This window comes from Athene noctua, chromosome 19 (assembly GCF_965140245.1).
Source record: "Athene noctua chromosome 19, bAthNoc1.hap1.1, whole genome shotgun sequence".
In the NCBI taxonomy this organism is placed as follows: domain Eukaryota; kingdom Metazoa; phylum Chordata; class Aves; order Strigiformes; family Strigidae; genus Athene; species Athene noctua.
In genome coordinates this window covers 2,655,329-2,676,964 of record NC_134055.1, presented here as the reverse complement: position 1 = coordinate 2,676,964, position 21,636 = coordinate 2,655,329, and the positions used below count along the sequence as shown (strand labels likewise).

General features: G+C 39.7%; 1 protein-coding gene across 1 annotated transcript; it reads right to left on the bottom strand.

The window, feature by feature from the left end:
• Positions 1-1,990: 1,990 nt before the first annotated feature.
• Positions 1,991-21,626, bottom strand: CA4 (carbonic anhydrase 4). The gene is made up of 8 exons (XM_074922706.1): positions 21,486-21,626; positions 10,263-10,316; positions 9,304-9,474; positions 6,609-6,766; positions 5,782-5,874; positions 5,453-5,516; positions 4,839-5,002; positions 1,991-3,750 (listed from the first exon to the last, which is right to left on the bottom strand). The coding sequence occupies exons 1-8, from the start codon at positions 21,541-21,543 to the stop codon at positions 3,562-3,564; spliced, it is 951 nt and encodes a 316-aa protein (XP_074778807.1). The 5' UTR covers positions 21,544-21,626; the 3' UTR covers positions 1,991-3,561.
• Positions 21,627-21,636: the final 10 nt, after the last annotated feature.

The following is a 21,636-nucleotide window of genomic DNA, read 5'->3' as shown; positions in this document are numbered from 1 at the left end:
CACAAGCTGCTTCCAAAGGACAGAGTTTTCTCATAAGCAAAGCTGCAGTCAAACTGTGATAATCCCCCCAAATGCTTTGGTCTTTGCACTCTTGAACATGATCAATTTATGCATCTTGTTTTCCGCCACCTAAACACTAGTCTGCCTCTGACTTGATTCAGACTGACAAAGCCCCAGCTTGTCTTTTTTGTTTTAAACCTGAAACATATATCTCTAGTGAATTTTAGTTTCCAGTGCTGTTTCATTTTCTATCGTAATCCAGTTTTCAGTCCCAGAAGCTAACCAGTCTTCAACTCTGGCTCCAACATATGTGAAAGGTATTAGCAAAGTTTGTAGTAACTTTTCTGTACGTGGGAAAATACTGTTCTTTCTGGGTCTTTCTAAATACCTCTGTTCCTTCCCCCGCCCTTTCCTGTATTATCACAGCTTGGCTAGTAGTTCTTCAGGAGTTACTGTCATTTCCCAGTGTCTTTGCAATATAAGAGGTTTCGTGCCAAATGTAGTGTAGACACAATTCTTGAAAATCTGTGCCTGAAACTACCTGTGGAACAGCAAATTGCCTTTCCATAACTATCTTCACAAAAGAAAACCAAATGGCCCACTTCAAGCCTTCCTGTCTTTCACTGGTTTTTTAATTGAATAGCTTTTGCTGTAGATTTGTATTTATTCACTGCATTAATACTAGTCCTGTAATTGTCACATCCTGCACCAGAACAGACTGTGTCTGCCTGGTTGCAAAGAGGTGCCTCTGACAAAGAACAAACCGAACTAGAGCACTGACACAGATGCAGATTGTAGCATTTCCTTTTTTCTCATTAGCATAAAATTCAGATTCACTCAGTAAAAATGGTCCTACTTGGCTATTCAGATTTTATTCATGCTGAAGTTTGTGCAGAATAGTACTTACAGAAGAATAACCATCTTTTCAGCAGATTTTTTGGTTTCTTCCTCTTAATTATGTTTTAAAATATTTCATAGTAAATCAGATCCTCCCACATCATAACTAATTGCTGTAAATGCTCTTCTCTAGCCACACGGTAAACTGAGGCCCAGCCTAGTGATAAGCTGCCCCCGTGAATCACTAGCAATAAATGACAGTAGATCCAGATCCTCCATGGGTTCTTCCAATCATCCTGAAGAGAGCTGCCTATGAAATGAGAATCACCTCATGAATTTCATAAAGAATCTGAATGAGGAGGGATGGTGGGCTTTACACATACTCCCAGCAGATGCAGGGAGCTTGTTTAATGCAAAAGGCACTGTTCTCAGTGGAGGCATCGTGAGGAGTATTTGCATCACCGGTCTTTAAAACCCGTACTCCCAGTGCTTTAAAACCAGAGGAGCTCCCAGTCCTACAGGACTTTTGTATGGGATTGTGCTGTTTAGCATGTTGTTTGTAAACCTTGAAAGAGCAGTAAAACACGAGCCTTTTAGAATACTTCCATTTATTATATCTTGCAAAACAGACTGAAAACAAAGCATCTTTCTTCTTAATGTCTTGATGCATTGTCTACTTGTGGGATGCTTAGGGATGTAACGGACATAGCTAACACAGAGATGTTCAGCAGATGGGTGAGAAGGCAACTGTTTATCCTGATTAACTAAGTGTTAGTAGAGGTGAAGTTACACTGGGTAAAGCTGTGGTACCATTTCCTTCACTGTAAGAAATCTGCCTGTTCTCTACCTGATGGGCTGGGTGTGTGCCCCAGCTCTGCTGAGCAAGGTGCTGTAGTCAAAGCAATTTTGTTAGGTGCAGATAATACCCAAGATGACCCATGTGAAATAAAACCTCCAGAAGCCTGTTGACATCAGAAACATCCCAATGTACTGCAGATTCCACACATCACCAACCCCTCCCGTACATCCAACCCTAAATATTGTGAAGAAAATAGGGGGAAAAAAAAAAAAGTCACATTCCTTTTCTGAATGAATGATGTGTGGATTCCCCTTCAGCAAGGATGAAAGAAATAAAAACTCAAGGCAATAAAAATATAGGTCTCTGTTCAACTTTAATCTTTCATTTATGTTTGCTTCTCAAAAGTTTTTCATTTAGCTAAAAGTACAGTTAAAGTCTTAATCATTCCTCTAAACATAAAAAGGTGAATTTCCTTTCCCATGTGGTATTTTTTTTAAACTTATAAATTTTTAAATATGAAAATAATTATTCCCCCTGCTTTTTCTCCTTTGGTGAGCTGTGGTTAGTCCCTCTGTCATGATTTTCCCAAAAGTGGCCATATAGCTGTAACATGAAGTAATCTCTGCCAACATTGCCCTAAAGGAAAAAAATACAAGTCTGCTAATATGAAATTCTATCTTACTGTGGCCAAAATCTAAAATTCTAAAAGAAGCGATAACATGTTCTGTGACAGTAGCCAAAGAAAACAGTTATGTCTGTCTTCAGAGAGAGAACTGGAATAATATAAGGAAATCCCATTTCTCAATATATTGAGCTTTTCTGTAAGTAATTGGGTAAGATCTGAAGAAATCAGTTCAAAACACAGTCTTCTTAGAAAAACTGTGAATCTTAACCATATGTGAATATTTTACAGGAATGTTATTATTAAAAAAAAAAAATAAAATTCATAAGGAAATGTTGATGCCAAAATGTTAAAACTGAAATTTAAAACTTCTAAAATCTGGTCCTAAAAAGAGCCATTTCTTGAGCTGTCCCATTTTGTTAGGCGAATGAAAACTGTAAAGGCTCATCCAAGTGTCGTGTTTCAAGTGCAGCCCTCCAAAGAGAGAGAATTTCCACAGATGTGCAGTTGGTATAGGTGACTTGGCTTCCCTTTTTCTTTCCAGCACATCATACCGGGCATGGGCATCCCAGAGAAGGATGCTGCACTAGGCTGAATAAATAGGCTTGACAGAGAAACCTGAAATCCAGAATCAGTAGATTAGATAAAAGGAATCCAGTATCCTCTTCTAAAAATTAACTTTAGATATTCTGAAGGAAGAAGGGGGGAAATTTGTGTTAGTACAGACGAAATTTCTCACATATCCTTCACTAGATAGGATGACCCAGGTGTTGCTCAATTGTGTGTGAGCATTTTTTCTTTGCTTTCTGTTTTATCTTCGGGTAGGACAATGTAGGGATGGTAAGAATTACTCCACATGTTACTGTCTTCCTGATTTGCAGTGTTGAATGTAAACATATTCCACACAAAACCCTTCATAGGCACTTAAGAACAGATTCCTCCTGAAGGTCCTTTGTATAGCTTGTAAAGTGTCCTTCCAGTGTTGTGTTAAAGCTACAGGCTTGCAGATAATCCATCCTAATATTTTCTTTAGTGTTTGGCTGCTTTTTTAAAAAAAAAATTTGAATCTTCGTATCTTTATCTCACAGTTCCTTTGAATTCTTGTGTTTTAGTGCAATGGGTTTCATTTTATAGAAAAGCAGCAACAGAAATTCTTGGTTAGTGTCTGGAGGGGGACAAGGTTAAATTCTGTATCGAGATAAGATTTGTGAGTTGGCAGTTAGACTACTTAATACAAAGAACCAGCAACAACAACAAAAAACCCTTCCAAAAAGCCCAGAACTTTGAATGAGGTGCTAAGTATTCATTGGAAAAGAGAACTCAGGATGTACGTAAGCATCAGGGCCAACGTTAAAACCTTAGCAGGAGGCAGGAGGGTGCTGGCACTGGACCAGTACACCTTGCGTTCGTTCAGAAACTGAACAGGCCGGAAATTTTCAACCATGTAAGTTGAGTTCTTCCCATCAAAGTGGACTGTCGAAAATTGAGAAATCTGCAGACATTAAAAAAAAAAATAAAAAATCATTAAATCCTTTTTCCATGGAACACTGGACATTGTGATATTGTGCCTTATGCTGTGGCTTTGTTTTGAGCTGTATGGATGCATTAAACCTTGCAGGAAACAATGTGATGGAGGCTATTTCCAGAGGTCACCCACAGATGACTTCTATTACCCTTGGTAATCATGGGGACTTCCTTTCTGTGTAAGCCAAATGCTTTGTCCGGCTCAAGGGCCTGATTACACCAGTCCTCTTGGCACACACAGTCCTGTCCTTGTCCATCACGTCACAGTGAAACAGAGTAAGAGCACTAAGATTTCTTTCTTTCCTTCAAATGTCTGTTAGTGGTGTGACGCTGACCCAGAGCAAGCAGAAGCTCACTCTTGTGTGCTGTGCTGTGCTGACCTGTGTGTGGCTCAGCATTGCCCTTGGCTGAAGTGATGAGTACACTGCAGGGTGGGGAACTAAAATACATATGCTGGCTCTTGGCCAGGTTGTGCTGGCTAGTAGCATTGCTGAGAGTCCACTCCAGGACATCTGAATTTTTTAATCATGTACTCTGTCAGCTCAACAATCTGTATTTTTGAAACAGTGGTGATTCAGTCTCCCGTTCCTCCCTAAAGGACAAAAATGGGATGATTGAAGCTGATGCTGATAGACTCAAAGTTTGGGTTTTGAAGTATCCTGTTCTGGTACAATAGGAGAAAAGCAGTGAAATCTGGGGGTGAGCAGGTGACAGCAGTGGAAGTGCTGCTGACGAAGCGCTGAGCTACGTTTTTACCTGTGGGGTTTTTTGGCTTTCTTTTCACGTCGTCATTTCCCCTTCCTTCCCCTTTCCTGCCATTTTTTGAGATGATTTAATAGGGTCAAAATCCTGGCACTAGTGACTGTGTTTAGGCTAATGGCAAGCAAGTGTCTGTGTGTGTGTTTTTGAGTGTGTGTGTGTGTGTGTTTTTGTGTGTGTGATAGGAACAAGGCAGTGGGGCGGCTGAAAGCCTGTGTTCAATTGTGTGAGTGAGCAGGAGGTCCAAGGGGCAAATAACTATAAGCAGACCTTCCAGGCCGCCCCTCTGTGGCTTACCTGGGAAATACTGAGTTCAACTGGCTTCTCAAATACTGTCCAGATGACGCCCTCGTGGCAGTCAGGAGTGGTGAGGGAGCCCTCATACCGATAGTACCTGCCAAGGTCTTCCTTGGGTGGGAGAAGAGAGCTCAGAGGCAAAGGCTCCATCTGTGCCAGTTGCCCTAGAGAAACCATGTGGAAATATCACTTACAACAAGCACAGCTGCAGGTAATGGTCATGTCTCGAACACAGCTGCTGCTCAGGGCTACGTAAAACCTCATCCCCACGCTTGTGCCCCCATGAAATCCCTGACTGCCAGCTGCAGGGTCCCGCAGAGCACAAGTTACACACACTCTCGTGTCAACTCTCTGCATGTTTTTCTTCTCACTGTGCTTCCTCCTGCGGAAGCAGAAATACTCACACTGGTGCTTCTTCACTGCAAATATGGAGAATTAGATTTTCGCCCATCTCTGATGCTCTGAGTGCTCGGCAAACTAACCTCTGTCTTTTGGCTTTGACTTTCAAGTAACAATCTCTACTACAATTTGGACAGGATTGGACCATGAATCCTCTGGTAGTAATGTGCTCAAAATAAATGTATGTTATGTTTTGACCGACGCAAGTGTCTTACCTTTGTATTTAATATTCTCTAATTTGTTTATTAGACTTGTATAGTTTTTATTTTCTTCTTCAACCTGAAATGGAAACATTTTGATTCCAAATCGTGCATTTCTCAACAACTGGTTGCTTTAAATCAATTGTGAATTAAACAGAACCACAGGGCTAAAAGATAATAGCAAGCAGAATGTAGAAAAGGGTAAAGGAGCTAAGTGCTGGCACTGAATGCCTGCAGAAGATAGGGAGCCTTAGGTCTTGGGCTACTGTAACTTTAACACAATCAGTCACTCAGCCAAACTGCTGGTAAATTTGAGATTGGCGATTCAAAATTTGGCTACCTACCTTTATAAAGAATGCTAACACAGCCACACCATCTGGCTTTTTCTTTGCTTCTGTTATATCCGGAACATCTTCTCTGATGTGGACAACGTGAAGCTGTAACAAATAGTCAATAATTTGTTCCGTTTCCCCTGCAGTTCACTGCTCTAATTGCAGCCTGGCTGCTTCTCTGCACCTGCACTGCAGCAGGGCCAGAGCTGCTTCGTGACTCACAGGCTGGGGACAGACAGACGGACGGCTCAAGGACCTTGACCTGAGCCAGGAGCTATGTAATAAGTGGATTACAATTTGGAACTTCATTCATCAACAATGGTATCGTTTCATACCACGCCCCAGAAGGTGCAGCACTCTGTGGACTGCTGCAGCCCTCAGTTTTCAGCCTGTGCAGTGGAACAGGCAGATGTTTACACCATGGTTTGAAAGGGGGGTAGTTTCCTTCCACCAATCCATGTCTATTAGCACTGGGGACTTGTCTTGCCTTGAAGAGAATATTTTTTTTTTTTTGGTTGCATAGATCGATTGATGGTTGCAGTCCCAGAAACAAATACATAATCTGAGTAAGCAGTGTGCAAGTGTAATCAGACTGTATAGACGCTGAAACGTTTCTCCTCCCAAGAGGTTATATAATTCCAGATTTGTTGTCTGTGCCTTTGCTATGCAAAACTAGCGTGTGTTCCTGCATGCTCTGCTTAGAGAGCGACGTGTCCTCGGTTCTTTATTTCCGCTGTTGGGGTTTCACAGGAGAACTAGCCAACAGTTTTTGTGCAACAGTGTCTTAAAAAGCCAGAGTTCTTGAGTAAAAGTCATAATCCACAAACAGTCTCACCTACCTCCATGGCTTGTTTTTCTCCATCTATGCTGTGCTCTGAGCCGGGAAAGTATCGCTGCCCATCTTTGACTCCCCAGTGCAAATGAAATTCTATCGCCTTGTATTTTCTTCTCAGACCTCCGCCTTCAATTTTAGGGGATGTGCTTAATGTTACTTTAACTGGGGAAAACAAATAAGTTGTTTAAAAAAAAATAAAAATCAGATCGTACATTAATAGTATGTGAGAGTAGAGAGATGCATGTTCTTGAGATTCAAATTTATCCTTAAGTTCTGGCTTGTTTTTTCTTACCGACTGTTCCAGAAGTTCAACTCTGCAGAAGCTGAACTCTTACAAAATGCTAGCTGAGATTATTTTGAGGGGAAAGGGAGAAATATGAGAGCCCACTTCCTAGTAATATGCAACAGCATTTGGACATCCCTCCACGGCACAGCACTTGGAGCTTCTCTTCCCATTTCTAGCTTGGATTTGCTCTTGAACAACTCGTGTAGAGCCTCACTGGCTGGAGAGCTGAGCTACCCATTACTGCAGTTGAATAAATAATAATAAATAAAATAAATTTGATGATACTTGTTTCCGTTTGTAACAGAGCACTGCTGTGCGTTGTCCTGGGGTAAGGGTTTTATAGACTTTGATGGCATCCATTGATAGATCCTTCAGAGTACCATTGGGTAATAGAGAAGAGGGTAATAAACTGTCTTTCCTTGATTGTACTGAGGGGATTTGTAGGGATTTGCTCACTGCCACTATAACCCCAGGAGTCAGAGCTGCTTATACCTTTCAAAATACCCTATATTCCTTCATTTTTTTATCTAGGAGAACACCCACTATCACAGTATTCTTAATAGTAAACTTGATCACAGTTTATCTGATTTTTTTTTTTAAGCATCATTTTTATCTTCTATTGTCTGCACTGTATCATTTGTTTTAGGCAGGGTTTAAAAATATTCCATTTAGAGTGGTGTTGCAACTTAAGCCTAGGCGTCTAATTCACTATAACTATTTAATGTGATGCTTGATCTGCTGTTAACAGCAAAACAAAATTTTCTTAGGAGATATTATTCTAGCTGTAAGTCACCATTACTTCCTGTGCTTGAGACATTTAGGGTGTATTTTAAAAATCTATTTATTAAGACCTCTACATTAAAGACAGTAGTTTTCTTCTGTAGGAAAGATTGTTTTGACCTGGGTTGAAGCCCCTGATATTTCATTTCTGTTCTGATTCCAAATGAACTGGAAGCTTGCATGAGTCATTTGGCTACTTTGCTTTTTTATCTGTAAATGGATGAGTAACATATCTTTGTTGGCTTTGTTTATGTAGATTGTAGGACCTTTGAGATGCTGACCTTTGCTATCTGCACATCGTTGGATTTAATGATAGTCTAATCTCATAGAGAGCTTCTAATTGCAGCTGTAATTTAAGCGATAACAGTTCGAGTATTCTACTAATTGTAGCACAGGTATTGGTTGTCCTCAGAAGGAAGACATTTTAAAAGCCCAGATTAAAAACCTAATCCTTTGGCATGGCTGGGAAAAAATGAGAGTTTTGACCAATCCTTATGAATATTAATTTTTGTGTAAAAGATATTTCTATGCATAGTCACTGTAATATGTAGATTGTCGAATATCATTCTGTAATGGGAACGTCATGAGCCCATATACTAATGAAAAGTCAAAACATGCCTTTTTCTTATGGTCTGCCAGTATGCTGATGTTCTAGACTAGGATCTCTGGCTGTGAAAATCTATCCAGCTGTCTACCTTCCTACCTTTCCATTCTAAATTAGGAAAATATTTGCCACTTGCAGCTTCCCATTTTAGGGACTTGGCAGGTAAAACAATCCATCTAGGATTTTAAGAACACCTATAGATAATTTTTTGGTTTTTTTTTTTAAAAAAAGAACAACAGATTTAATATTAAAATTAAGGTAATTTAGCATAATATTGTTGAAGCATCATCATTAGTATTGCTTTTAGTGAAGAAAAGTGGAGGAAGTGAAACAGTGATAACTTACTATTCACTGGTTGACTCACTGTTTACTGACCCGTTGTTCACTGAGTCACTGTTTACTGAATCACTAAGTAGCTGATCAACAAGCTCATGTTAGATTACTTCCACGTGTGGATAAACCAGGTTGAAATCTGAGATTTCGGCTCATTCTCTAAAGAACTAGTAAAACACACACTCTGAGCCACTGGTTGAATGACTTTCCCAGATGATATTCTTCTTCAGCGGAATTATTCTTTCTGCAGAAACAAGGGTCAGAAAAGGCAAGCCCAGAACTGAAGGGTATAGGAGCATTCAGCAGAAATTAATATACCTCTGCCAAAACTGTTGTCCTAAACCTGTATACTCACCTACCTCCTAGTCCTAGAGGTTGTTGTTTGACTTGGAGGTTCCCAGAGATCTCAAGCTCTGTTTCTGCACATGCACAGAACCAATTTCTGCTGAGACACTCAGGGACTGTGTCCAGAATCCAAAAAACTAGATAATTCCCACAAAGTTCCACAAAAGTCTTGATTCAGAAGGGGTTCTGAAAGTTTCACTTCTGAAATACAGGGGTGCTATCTTATTTTTGCTTCCATGCTTTTAAGAAGCAGGAGTGATATTTACCACCTTGGCCAGGACATGGAAGAAGCAAATGAATGGTTCCAAGTGAAAGCACAAGTAAATCCCATAATAATTTGACAGTACTTGCCTGTATGTCCATTATTTTCTATGCTCCATTTTGAAGTTCCCTTCACATCATATCCTTCAAAATTCAGTGGGTTAAGGCTTCTGTCATAAATTACATTTTTGGTGACAATATTGATAGGTGACTGCTTGTTTCCATTGCAGGTGTCATGTGTTAGATGCCATTGTCGAGGATCTATTTAAGGATGAAGAAAATAGTTTTTTTCTGTAGACAGCAAATCCTTGATAAAGTCAAACCACCAAACAGTCAACACATTCTTGCTTGGGAAATTGGAGCCATATTTGAAGAAAAGGTCTTTGGATGTTGGAATTTAATATGGGAACTTTCTTAGCATAACATTCTTTTGTAATTTTAAAAATGTTAGTATGTGCCAAGAATGTTCTGATATGCTTAATAGGAAAATGTGCACATGTAAACTACTACCTAGGTTGGCTGGATGATAGAAACTTGGAAACTCTAACAAAAAAAAATTAAAAAAAAAAAAAAAATAGTGGTGATGCTGCTGGGAGTGAAATGCTGTTCCCAGCACAGTCAGTTCTAGGGAGGGCTGGGTAGGACAGGGGGATGAGTGAGGGAGCAGGCAGCCTAGGTGGATGCTGCTGGTAAAAGTGCAGTTGTAGGTAGAATATTAGGATTTTTTTTATAATTGTCCTCAAGAATTTAAATAGATGTCTATACCCACCTTGCTGGGGTGATTGCTTCTGGAGCACCTTTAGAGGTATTTTTATATTTGTAGCATTACCCTTGGTTGAAACGAAATGAATAGCTAACACAAAAACTGGTACCTTCAAAATACCCTTCTTCAGGTACCCTGTTTAGCACTTACATTATATATATAACATAATCATGCACCATTAAATGCTGAGTTGTGTGAATTTTTTGCATTATTTCTATCAAGAGGCCCTTTGCAAAACAGAAGAGTCCAAACACTGTGACTGGAAAAATAATTTGTTTAGCAGTACCTTGACAGTGTGACTGCTCATACTTCTGTGACTGATAACACCAGTGGCTTCCAACTAAAAAAAAAAAAAAAAAAATTTAAAAATCAGATACTGAAAATTAGATGAATGAAAAGCTGTACAAAAGCAGATGTGAAGTGGATTTGCAGCTTGTGATCCTCAGAGAATGATAACTGGGCACCCAGTTTTGTCAGCTTCTTGGTTTTGTCTGCCCAATTTTATTAGAGTAAGATGTTTCATTTCTTAAATATATAAACAACAATGGCTGGTAAGAGGCGAGTGCTTCAGCTGTAAAGAAATCTTTAGGTTCTAAAGATTTCTTAGCAGCGTGGAGCACACCATGCAGCAAGTCTGGCTGGGCTCTAATATCAAATAATTCAGAAGAGAGCATAAAAATCCTGCAGTATGCAGCTCTGTCCTCTCTCTAGATCTCCTTCTGGTCTTTAATGAATCACTTTACCCCTGTTAATATTCCCTCCAAAAACTGTACTAGCAAGAGATACTAGAAATCTGGATGAGTTGCAATTCTAAAGAATTTGGTTTTAAATCCTTGGCTTCAGCAATTTCTTGAGGCAAAAGTTTCACATCTGAATATATGTAGTGTTAAAATAAATTTCCTTTTATCAGATCTGTACTTGCCATCCTTTCATACACTTGTAAATTTGCTTATACAAGATGTCTTATCTCACTCCGTTCCAGGAACTATTTTAAAGATTACTTGGTGCAATAAAGAATTTTAAGAAACGAAGGAACTCATTTCCCAAAAGACATGAAGAATCTTTATTCTAACTAACTCAGCTGTGATCCTACGCAGATGGTTGCAAAATTTTTCAATAGAAAGTCTTAATCTTACTTTTTCATTGTCAGAAGAAATATGAAATTCAGAGGAAGAGAGCTGATTTAACTTAAATATGTGTTGGTCTAGTCAGGAAAGTAAGGACTATTCTGTTTATCACAGCATGCTTCAATGGCTCTTTATGACAGTTATAAAGTTTAAATGGGCTTTAGCAGGAATAGTTTGGCTACTTAACTTTAATCAATAACAATTCAAACCCTCTTATAATCATGATTAATGCTATAGTTTCTGTTTGCCTATGATTAGTAAATTATAGATGTTTTAATAAATGGCCAATCAATTTTTAGGGATTATTATGGAGGAGTCCTTTCATTAGATTGTGAATTTCCTTAGTTTGTGATCTTTTATAATACATCTTCTGGAAGGCTCGTAACTGCTTTTAACACCTTTATCTTCATATCAGTAGCACAGCAATACCATCCATTTATTAAGTATTTAGAAGAAATTATAAATAAAACATTGATATAAAATGTGGCTAGCTATAACAACAGAGGGAAGAGGGAACCTTGGATGCGCTTGTGGTAATTAATATAATCTTGAAAAACTGATACTGGTTTAGTTCATCTCTCACAAAAATTAAATTTGGGCTGAAAACTATAAATAATGCTGACTCACCTTCTAGTTTAACAAATGTTTGGCAATATTGAGAAGAAAAGTAAACAACATTGCTCCATTTGTATTGTAAGAACTGTAGTGATTTCTACATTGTTGTTCCATTAATATTTTAGAATTATCAAAGAATTGGTTCTGACAAGGTTCTGTTTTTTGACACTCTTCTAAACACACACAAAACTTAGCTTTAGGACCTGCCATTTCTAAAATTAATTATTGCATTTTTTTCAGGCCCTTGTACACAAGACAGTGGCCAGATCTCCAGCGGCACTGAGCAATTTCTCATCTCCGCTGGGAAACAGCAGAACCAGAAGTTCCAAGCCCAGAATGTCACCGCGTGCCTTAATCAATATTTTAATCAATAACCACCTCACAAATACCAGGGAAGCCAATCTTCACAGTGCTTGGTTATGTTTCATATGTGTTAGTGTTTGCATGGCTGACTGATTGCAGACATATTTTTGGCAGCTGCTCTAGCTCCACGGTCAGTATAAGCTTTAACAATTGCTGCACCAGCACCCCGTGACTGGGTCTTTCTTTGCAAGTTATACGTGCACCAACCTGCAGGAATAACCTGGACACAAATGCTGAAAGGTGGTAGCACCTATGCAGCATGAGAAGATAGCTTCCTACAAAGGTTTGGTCACAAATTCTTTGGGATATGAGTTAAAGCAGAAAGGAAAGTTGTCAGGTGAGAAATCAAGGTCAGTTGAGACATTCTGATCTGTTTACTGTAAATCCTTGGAACAAGGTCTGCTGCTCTGGGTTTGCATAGTGCCTTGCACAATGGGAGTGTGATGACTTAGACATCAAAGCATTACTGTAATGCAAATCAAATTTTACGGTCAATATGATTCACAATTAGGAGTAAGTGCAGCAAGTTCATTGGGTGCAGGGTTGTGGAGATTTAGACCATGACCACAGAACCACGGAAATCAAGGACAACCACAGGAAACACTGAGGGAAGGTAAATATCACCAAATCTTATTGTCAGTGGTCTCATTACAGTGTCTCTGTACCAGAGGAATGAAAGGCAGTGGGTTATGGAGCCTTTCATTGCCGAGTCCAAGCCTTCTCAAAAAAGGCAACCGCTGACTTTTTACCAGCTGATACGTGTTTGGCAAGTTCTCTCAAATAAGCTTGTGGGTCCCAATCACATCTTAGCAAATCGACACGTGAGCACACTAAAAATCTTCCAGCCTGCACATCAAGATGATGGGGAGAAAAAGTTTAAAAAATGAAAATAAAAAAATGCAACTCTCAGGTGACTACTGCTGCCTTATGAGGATTCTCCCCTTATTCTGCTGAATGCAACATAGAGCGAATAATTAGCATCTAAATTTTGCAAGCTTTCTGCAAAACTCCTAATGTCTACCAACTAACAAAGGATTAGTGTTCTGCTATCAAGTACTTATCAGCTGTGGTTTAGAAAGCTGGATAGTATCAGTGAAGTAGAACAGGATATAAATTCAGTAGTTCATCAGAAAAAGGTCCTTAAAGCTGTTAAACCTTAAACAATCAGCTAATTAAACATTGCAGAGTGCCTGAGCAAACAATGAATTAATGTTTATTGTGAATTGGATTTTTTTTTTTTTTTTGGTTGGTGGTAATATAACTTTAGGGAACAGGATCTTTTGTGTAGATACAGCTCAGGAGGAACCAAACTGCCATACCCTGTGTCACTTACAAGGAAAATTTGCCTTTGGACTTTGAGTCAGGTGTGATTTCTCCCTACGTGTAGGGACCTTGCATTTACAATGGTCTTTTTTTTTTTTTCCCCCTGGGCTTTATGGCTTTATTTCTGAAGCAAGAAGGGAAGATACTTGTCACATCCAGTCAGTTGTCTGTGGTCTTAGGCATGATTATGCCCTAAGGTATGTTGTCTAGTCTAGTTTTAATTGTCTGAGCGGCTCCTGCCACTTCCCTTAGGAGACTTTTCCACAGTCTATTAGCCTTCACTGTCAGGAAATGTTTCCTGTTTAATAGCTTATATTTTCCACTTGCTTATCTGCATCCCATCACTCCTAGAAATATCACTGAACCACCCTAAACAATTCTTTTCCCTCCCTGGTGTTTACAGCATTCAAATAGTTCCTTCATAATCTGTAATTCCTGTTCTTGCTTCATCCATTCTTTGTCCCATCTCTTGACAATGTGCCCTTCACCTTTCCACTATTTACACTCCAAAGTCTTTAATTTTTCTTTCTCTGAAGCTCTTTTCCTGCAGGGGCTCAGTACAGAGCAGATCTCATCCTGCAGTCCTTTCAGCTGACTGCTCTTTCAATCAAACCTCAGCTCCCCCATTCTCTTCCCTGGTGTTTATTTTAATTCCCAGAAAAAATGCTGCAGAAAGTGGGGGTGGTTTTTTTTGGTGTGGGGTTTTTTTTTGGTATTTGGGTTTTTTTGCAGCTGAGGTGCTGATACCACTGTTGTGATATGAGTTGCCCTGGAGGGTTTCATCACTTCCTCCCATACCTTGCTGGTCCACATGAGTTAAGCCATGAGCATCCACACTTTTCTCAAGTTATTCTTAGGTACTACCCAGGATATCTAAAAGCTCCTTGCCTAACTGACATTAAATAGAGACGTTTGCATTCTTGTCACCGTTGGAAGTAATATAATTCAGTATACATACACATTCAGTTTACATACACATCTGGACTTACAGCTGCTGCTACCAACTATATCTGGCTCTTACATTGTATTATGGATTCTTGATTTAGGTGGTGATGCACCATATCATAGGTGTCACCTTGAGTTTACTGGGTTTTAATTTAGGGCAGGGCTGAACTGGGCTGAAGGCCTCCTCTTCCTTCACAAAGTTCAAGACAGTTAAATTTAGGGAGTCTCTCTTGGCAAGTAAGCAGTCTTACTTATCTCTGTTTCTTCCTTGTCAAATTTACAACTGGTTTCCTGACCAAAGCTGTTTCTTGGCACCAGAATAGCTGGAAAACAATACAATTGTCTATTGTTTTTGTTTTATTGTAAATGTTTTCAATTGTTTTAGCTATCAAGCCTAGCTTGGAAACTTGAGGCAAAAAATTCCTTCAGTTGAGAACTCCCTCTTCTGTTCACTTACGCAGCTGGATGGAGGACAGTGCTTCGGGCTGGAAGCCAGGGTGTCAGCAGTTCAGCAGCGTGCTATTGTGTGATCAGGGAAAAGACCCTTAAGCTCTTTGGACCGTGGTCAGATTGCCTGAATTCCATTAAAGTTCCTAAATCTACTTTGTCCTACTTGTTCCCTGCTTACTGCCCTACTTGGACCTGCTGAGCTGCTGCTTGGAAGCCCACATCTCCTCTGACTCAGTGCTGTGAGACAGGTGGCATTCAGGCTACCTGGAAATTGCCATTTTAATCTGTCCATGCACACAAAAGTGTTACTAAAACAGGTTTTCCTTCTGCATAAACTGGTTGGAAATGTAATAATTTTATATGTTGATGGTTAGCTATTTTTGTTAGCTATATTTAAACTCTTGACATGTGAATGACCTTTATGCCACTAACTGCCTGAAGTACTGAGACAGTAAGAATATCCTCTGTTGCTTTGTGGTTAAAATCCCTTCTCTCTCTCTCTCACTGACTGACTCCTTTGTTTGTTCCTTTAGATCTCTTGTCACTCTCTTTCAGCCATGTCCTCGCTGACAATTCCTTGGTTTCTGAGACACACAGCCAATAGTGCTCCCACTGCACTTCTGCTTTCCAGAAAGCCCAGGCTGCCCCGAGTGCCATCGTGCTCATTACTGCTCTGTTGTCCACCAGGTTCAAATCCATCCCTAAAACCCGTTGTAAGCACTGGCTTTGCAGTGGAGTGAAGGCTGGCCTTTGCCATGAAAATGGCAAAAGCTAGTTTTGCATGCAGAATATTTTTAGCTTTGGTTCGTGTTGGACTTGTTCTATTTTTAGCTTGTTTTGTGAAACTTATTATCTTTAGTACAAAAGGAAAAGCAACTTAAAAGCAAATGGAATCTAAGTCTGTCTTTCTAATTAATGAGATTGCTGAAGACAAACTGCATATATACTTAAGTCTATTTATACATTCTTAAGTATTACATACCCTCAGGAAGTCCTGATCAACTACTTTAACAAGCAAAATGGATTCCAAATGTTTACTTCTAGATTTGTGTACCTCTAACCATGTAAAACCAAATGTTTGTGATCATTCATCTCTCTTCTATTCACTTTTACCTGGAAATTTTATTTTTCATAATAATACACATCTCTATGTAGGTACATTCTAAGATATGGTGGGGTTAGCCTTGTAAATAAGCTTTATTGTAGCAGTGAATCATTACACGTAACCGCATCTGACTTGATCACAGTGTTTATAATTTGCACGTGTGTACATAAATCACATGCTCAATGAAGTCTTTGTCTGTAACACATACAAACTAAAGGGAAAATCCAAAGAGATTGGAGGGTTCGAGATATGGCCTATAAACACTTGCAAACTACTTCCTCTGTGTCAGAGTGAGGAAAATGTTTTTAACTGTGACCTGTGATACTGCTGTAGCCTCTGTCACATATATATGTCCTCATAAATCTCCTGTATCAAAGAAGGAAGTTGGCCTTTAACAAAAAATGAGTATCCAGGGCTAAGGTGATTTACTTCTGTGTGGTATTTTGCTTTGCTTTGTTTAGAGCACAGGAAGTGTCAAATAAAATTCATAAATTCTTTTTTTTTTTTTTAGTATTTTAAAAACTTAAACAAATTACTATGTGGCTTTAATGTCCTTTTGTAGTCTTTTGTGCTGGCTCTATGATGACTGATTCTATGGCTAGATGTGTGACCAAAAATCTAATAACAGGCTATCAGATATTTTCTGCAACATAACAAAGCATCTCCTGCAGTGCCCCAAACAGGGAACAGAGCCTATTTGCATGGAGACAGACACCTAGCTAAAGAACTGGACCTTGCAGCATGTCTTGAAGTCATAAAGGTTTGTGCTGGTTGTCTGTACAGCGGAGAAAAGTGTTTCACTGCAGCACCTGCCTCTGAAAATGATTTTCTTCTTCCAGTCTTCAAAATCTAAATGTAGAGAAACTGTGACTCCACTTTTCTTAAGTATCACAGTGCACAGCTTGTAGCACATAAGGGATATTCCAATTCTTATGCTGATACATTTTGCTATAGGAGAAAGGAGAGTAATTCTTAAGCTGATGTTATGTCACTTGTCACCAGGATATGGCTCCTATGTATGGTCTCTGTCATGCTCCTTTTCTTCCCCCAGAGCTGAAGAGAAGAGCAGCAGGAACACGCCCTGGTTTGGATGCTGGAGAAGGAGGAGGTGATGCAGCACATTGCAGTTCTGCATGAGGTCAGCCAAACAGTGAGTTCATACAAATTGATGACAGCGTCGTGTACTCACACTCGTCAGGCTGATCCTTAAATGGAGCATTAATAAGGTGATTGGGTCCACTGTGTACATGGAAAATTGCCCACTCGCTGCATGTCACCAGAAACAGGCTGCAAACCAGCGAACGGTGACTTTTGAACTTGGAGCTGTGATATCTTGGATGCATCAGCATAGTAAAAAACCTGTCTGCTCAAGAACCTCGCTGCCTCGCGTAGATGTACACTGCCTCAGGTCAGCACAGACAAAACAAAGCGGGATTCATCTCATCTGTGGTATCAGCCTTTCCTCACTACACACGCTAGGCAATCACTCCGCAGCAGTTCGAGGGTCACGCATGTGCGTGAGGGCAGTTGTTTGGGCTTGTGTGGGATGGAGACAGCAGAGGTGATCTTACGTGTGTAATTCTCTAAGGGGAAGTCAGGATCTGCAGATGAAGGTAGATTACGGTAAGCTGCATCTGCACAGTACGTATTCTTGAATAACTTCACACGGAGGTTAATGTGAAGAGAACCAAGGCGTTCCTGGTCTGGCACAAATGTGTCCATTCATGCAACCAGATATATCTGAATGCCACCCTGGCAGGCTACAGAAATGTAAGAAGTTAAAAACATTTCAAAGTTTATTCCGTATATGACTCTAATACTGTCTTGTAGTTGCCTTTTGGGAATCTTCCAGTGATACACGATGTTTCTGTGCCTGCTGGGCTCAGTCCTCTGCCCCGCAAAATGAAACAGGCTGTTAGAGCTAACTGAAGAGCTGCTCTCTGCCTCCACTGTCTCACCTGCTGCTCTGCCACAAGCACTTTTCTCTCTTTTACTGAATTTTAGTGTCTAAGAGAGAGTTAGAATGAAATTGTTACAATGCCTTACCACTTTGTGCCTTTATCAGAAACTGCGGAAGGAAATACGTGTACTCTGAGATAACAGGATTTGCATCCTTAGGCATCCTGGTCAAGCAGGCTGTATCCATTCTTCTCGCAGTCATAAAGCCCCTCCAACTGTAACCCAAATATGACAGTGACTGTGACAGTGGGTAAACCTCTGTTCACCATAACAGCCCCTCTTACAGAGTTCATCTGCTAAAATTTAATTGCGGGATCCACACTTCACGGGAAAGAAAGTTTGTGAGTAAAAAAATTTCAGCGTCTCAAAGATATTAAGTACTCGGTGCTGCTACTGGTTCAGCGCAGATGACAAAGTTAGCAAATTCTCTGCTGGCTGAAGCTGCACGGAGAGGGGAGAGGACAGAGCAGTGTCAGTGGGTATCGCTTGCTCTCGGTGCACACTCAGCAACCTGACAAATGGCAGCTCTTGTTTCTTCCTGCATACAGTGGATCTGACAGCGATGGCATGCACTGATGGGTATGGATGATGGTAGGCAGACTCAGATAAGCCTTTAAATCTGTTTTGGCAGCTTGACTGATACAAGGAAGAAAGAGAAGGAGGGCCTAAGCGACGTATCCTGCATAAAGATCATAACTTGAGAACAAAAGTCTGTCTGCACTCAGATAGTCGAGGTAACTACCTTGAGATGTCAGTGATAGTTTGTCGTTATATTTAATCATGTGTTGGATTAGGTGGGTGGAGAGAGGGAAATTCAGGGAAGTCATACCTCCTAAAGCACCTATGGATTGCTGCCTAAAGCACCTATGGCTTACTGCCCTTCTTGTGTGCTCTGCGTCTTATATCGCAGTTCTTCTTCTTTTTTAAACAACTGAAAATGCAACTTTTCATCCCAGAGTGTATCTAAGGGCACCAGTATCCCAATTTTGCCAATCCTGAAGTGGATTCGAAATACAACTACAAATATATGTGCAGTCTATACCATTAGAACTGGAAATGGAAGAAGTTACAGCATCTTTTATTATGTTGCTTATCAGGTATGATTTGTATTTGAATGGCCCTGAGGAAGCATCAGACTGAGAACTAATTCTGACAGCGTCGATGTCAGCATGATTATGTAAATTTTATGTTTGGGAAAGTTAGAAGTATGTAAGTACAAATATAGAAAATTAGAGGAATCTATCATGCATCAATCTTTTGGAGCACTAGAGCATGGACTGTGGGAGAGTGTCTTTTCATGGCTGAGTCCTAGTCTGTGATAAAGAAAAAGGTTAAAACATCCTGGAGTTCATTCCACTCCTCTTTAAGAAAATTATTTTTCAGTAACACGTGGAGCTTCCTGTAACCCCACCACAAAGCTTCTAGATGGACGCACATTACTGTCCTCTACAACTCTTACTCTCTGAATGGCATGAGACTGAATTCACCATTAATAAAACCTTTCTCTCAAAAGCTTTGGAATATTCCTGTTGGAACACCGCAGACATTTTGCCTCTCTTCTACCTGTCTAATGGCAGTACCAGAGGGTCATTGATCTCTCAGAGAAACCAAGCAAGCCATCTGAGGTGCATCAGTGCAGCTATTAATGGAATATGCTGAGATCCATCTAAGGCAGAGGATGAGGTGCTGGACAGAGATTCAAGCTAGATGGTTTCCCTCCCTGGGGCTGGCTGAGGTCTGGGCAGGTGGCTGCACCAATGTGCCTCAGTTTCCTTTTTGCAGGCTGGGGATAATGAAGCTTGCTTCTTCAGAAAGTCTTGCAAGGACTATCGGTAATAACTTTAAAACATAAGTGCTGTGGTATTAAGACAGGTCAAGGCTGAAAGCAGTTTGAAAGGTTAACAATCCATCATATGGACTGTGTAAGTCTGGTGAATTATGAGGCTGCCCAGATTAGAAAAAGAGCCCTGGTGGAGGTACATTAAATGAGCTAAGTGGATGTCACTCAGGCTAGTTCTGAAAAGTGGTAAGATAGAAATGAAATGCGCTTTTTTTTTTTTTTTTTTTTTAAAAAAAACAAACTTCCAAATATAACAAAAAGTAGTTTAGGCTGATTCTCAAAAGTTGATGTTTCTGGAAATGTTTAGCCTTTGACTTAGCATAATGTGTCCTGTGAAGCTTCCACCTCAGGAAAAGGGTTGGAAAAGAAGGTGGGGGAGAGAGCAGGTTTCTTGTATGTTAATGACTGTGTAGTTTGCCTCTGCACTCAGGGAAGAAAATGGATATAACCATGGTTGGGGAAAAAAAGCAACAAAAATATTGTATGTGTTCCCTATCTTACTTCCATCTGCTAAAGCACTAATTATTAACACTAATCTAATAAAGCCTGTAAGGGTTTTCTAAATAGTCTTTCAAGATCCTGTAATAAATCCCTTAATAGAGCAGTAAATTCAGCAAAGTGTTAATCAGCCAGTAATCAATATCAAGCAAACACTAGTTGTAGACTTTGGAAGAGCAAAGGTTCGTTGTGTTTCTGTTTGCCTGTACCACATGTGGGAAGACTCCGGAGAGGGAATACCTACAAAATACAAACTAAAGAAGAGGGAAGGTATTTGAACTGCTGGGTAAGAATCTGGAAGAGCCAAGCTGCTGAGTCACGGATATGGAGAATTAATTAAGAACAGAGAAATAAAACGTGGGGAACATCCCCGTTTCCCCAGTGCTCGGGCTGTGCTTCTTAAGGCACTTTCTGAGCATCTCAGACCTCTGTTACTTTAAGCCTGGCAACTGAATCTTGATCTGCTTTAAAACCGCGTCCCTTTAATGGGCTCTTGGTGCAGTGCTTCCCTCTGATACCTCTGATAATATTGTATCTCTTTTTTTTTTTTTTTTTTTTTTCCTTAATGCAGTCTAGTCTATTTTAGTGCAAACAATAGACCCTTCATTACTTTTAAGAACTGCAGTGTTTATCTTTAATTTTGAGGCTGTGTGCTGATATTTACATAGGGAAGGTGATTTATTCAATGTTATAGCTGATGTAATAGAAACATAAAAATACCTTCTGCATTTTTCAATACTAATTATAGATCGCTCTTTAATCTAGGCATCGTAAGTGCATACTGTACTTATGTACATAGTGCACAGAGTACAAAAATAGATGGATATGCTGGGCTAATGCAGTAAAGACATATTGTTCTTTCTCTCTCAGTAGGCAACCATAAGAATTTCATCTTCTATCATAAACAGCAAAGCAGTATGAGTAGAAAACTAAAACAAAGTTTCAAAAAGTTTACAGATAAAGAAATGATGCTTTTCTTTTTTTTTAATGTACATATATAACTATAGAGATCAAGTCAAACCTCATTGATTTTTTTCTTGGAGGAGGAAGGCAACTAGAATCTCTAAAGGTGAAAAAACCCAAACCCACTCATCCATTCACAAGAAAACTCTCTACTTGATATTTTACCACAAACAATAAAAGGCAAAGAAATACATAAAACAGTCTTCATTTGTCATATAGAAGAATTAGAGACTCTGTACTGTATGTACTGATACTCAGAAACAAATCATAAACAAGAGTAACCTTGGTACATGGGGTTAGAAAGAGCAGGCAAGGACTTACCTACTGCCTCTGTCTTGAGAATGTGCAGAGAGAACAGAACAAGGAACAGCAATTCCATTATCTATTTTAAATAGGCTCAGTGTTGAAACCAGAATTGATTAGACTTCTTAGTATGTGATCATATTTCTGCTCTCAGTTTTATACTGGAGTA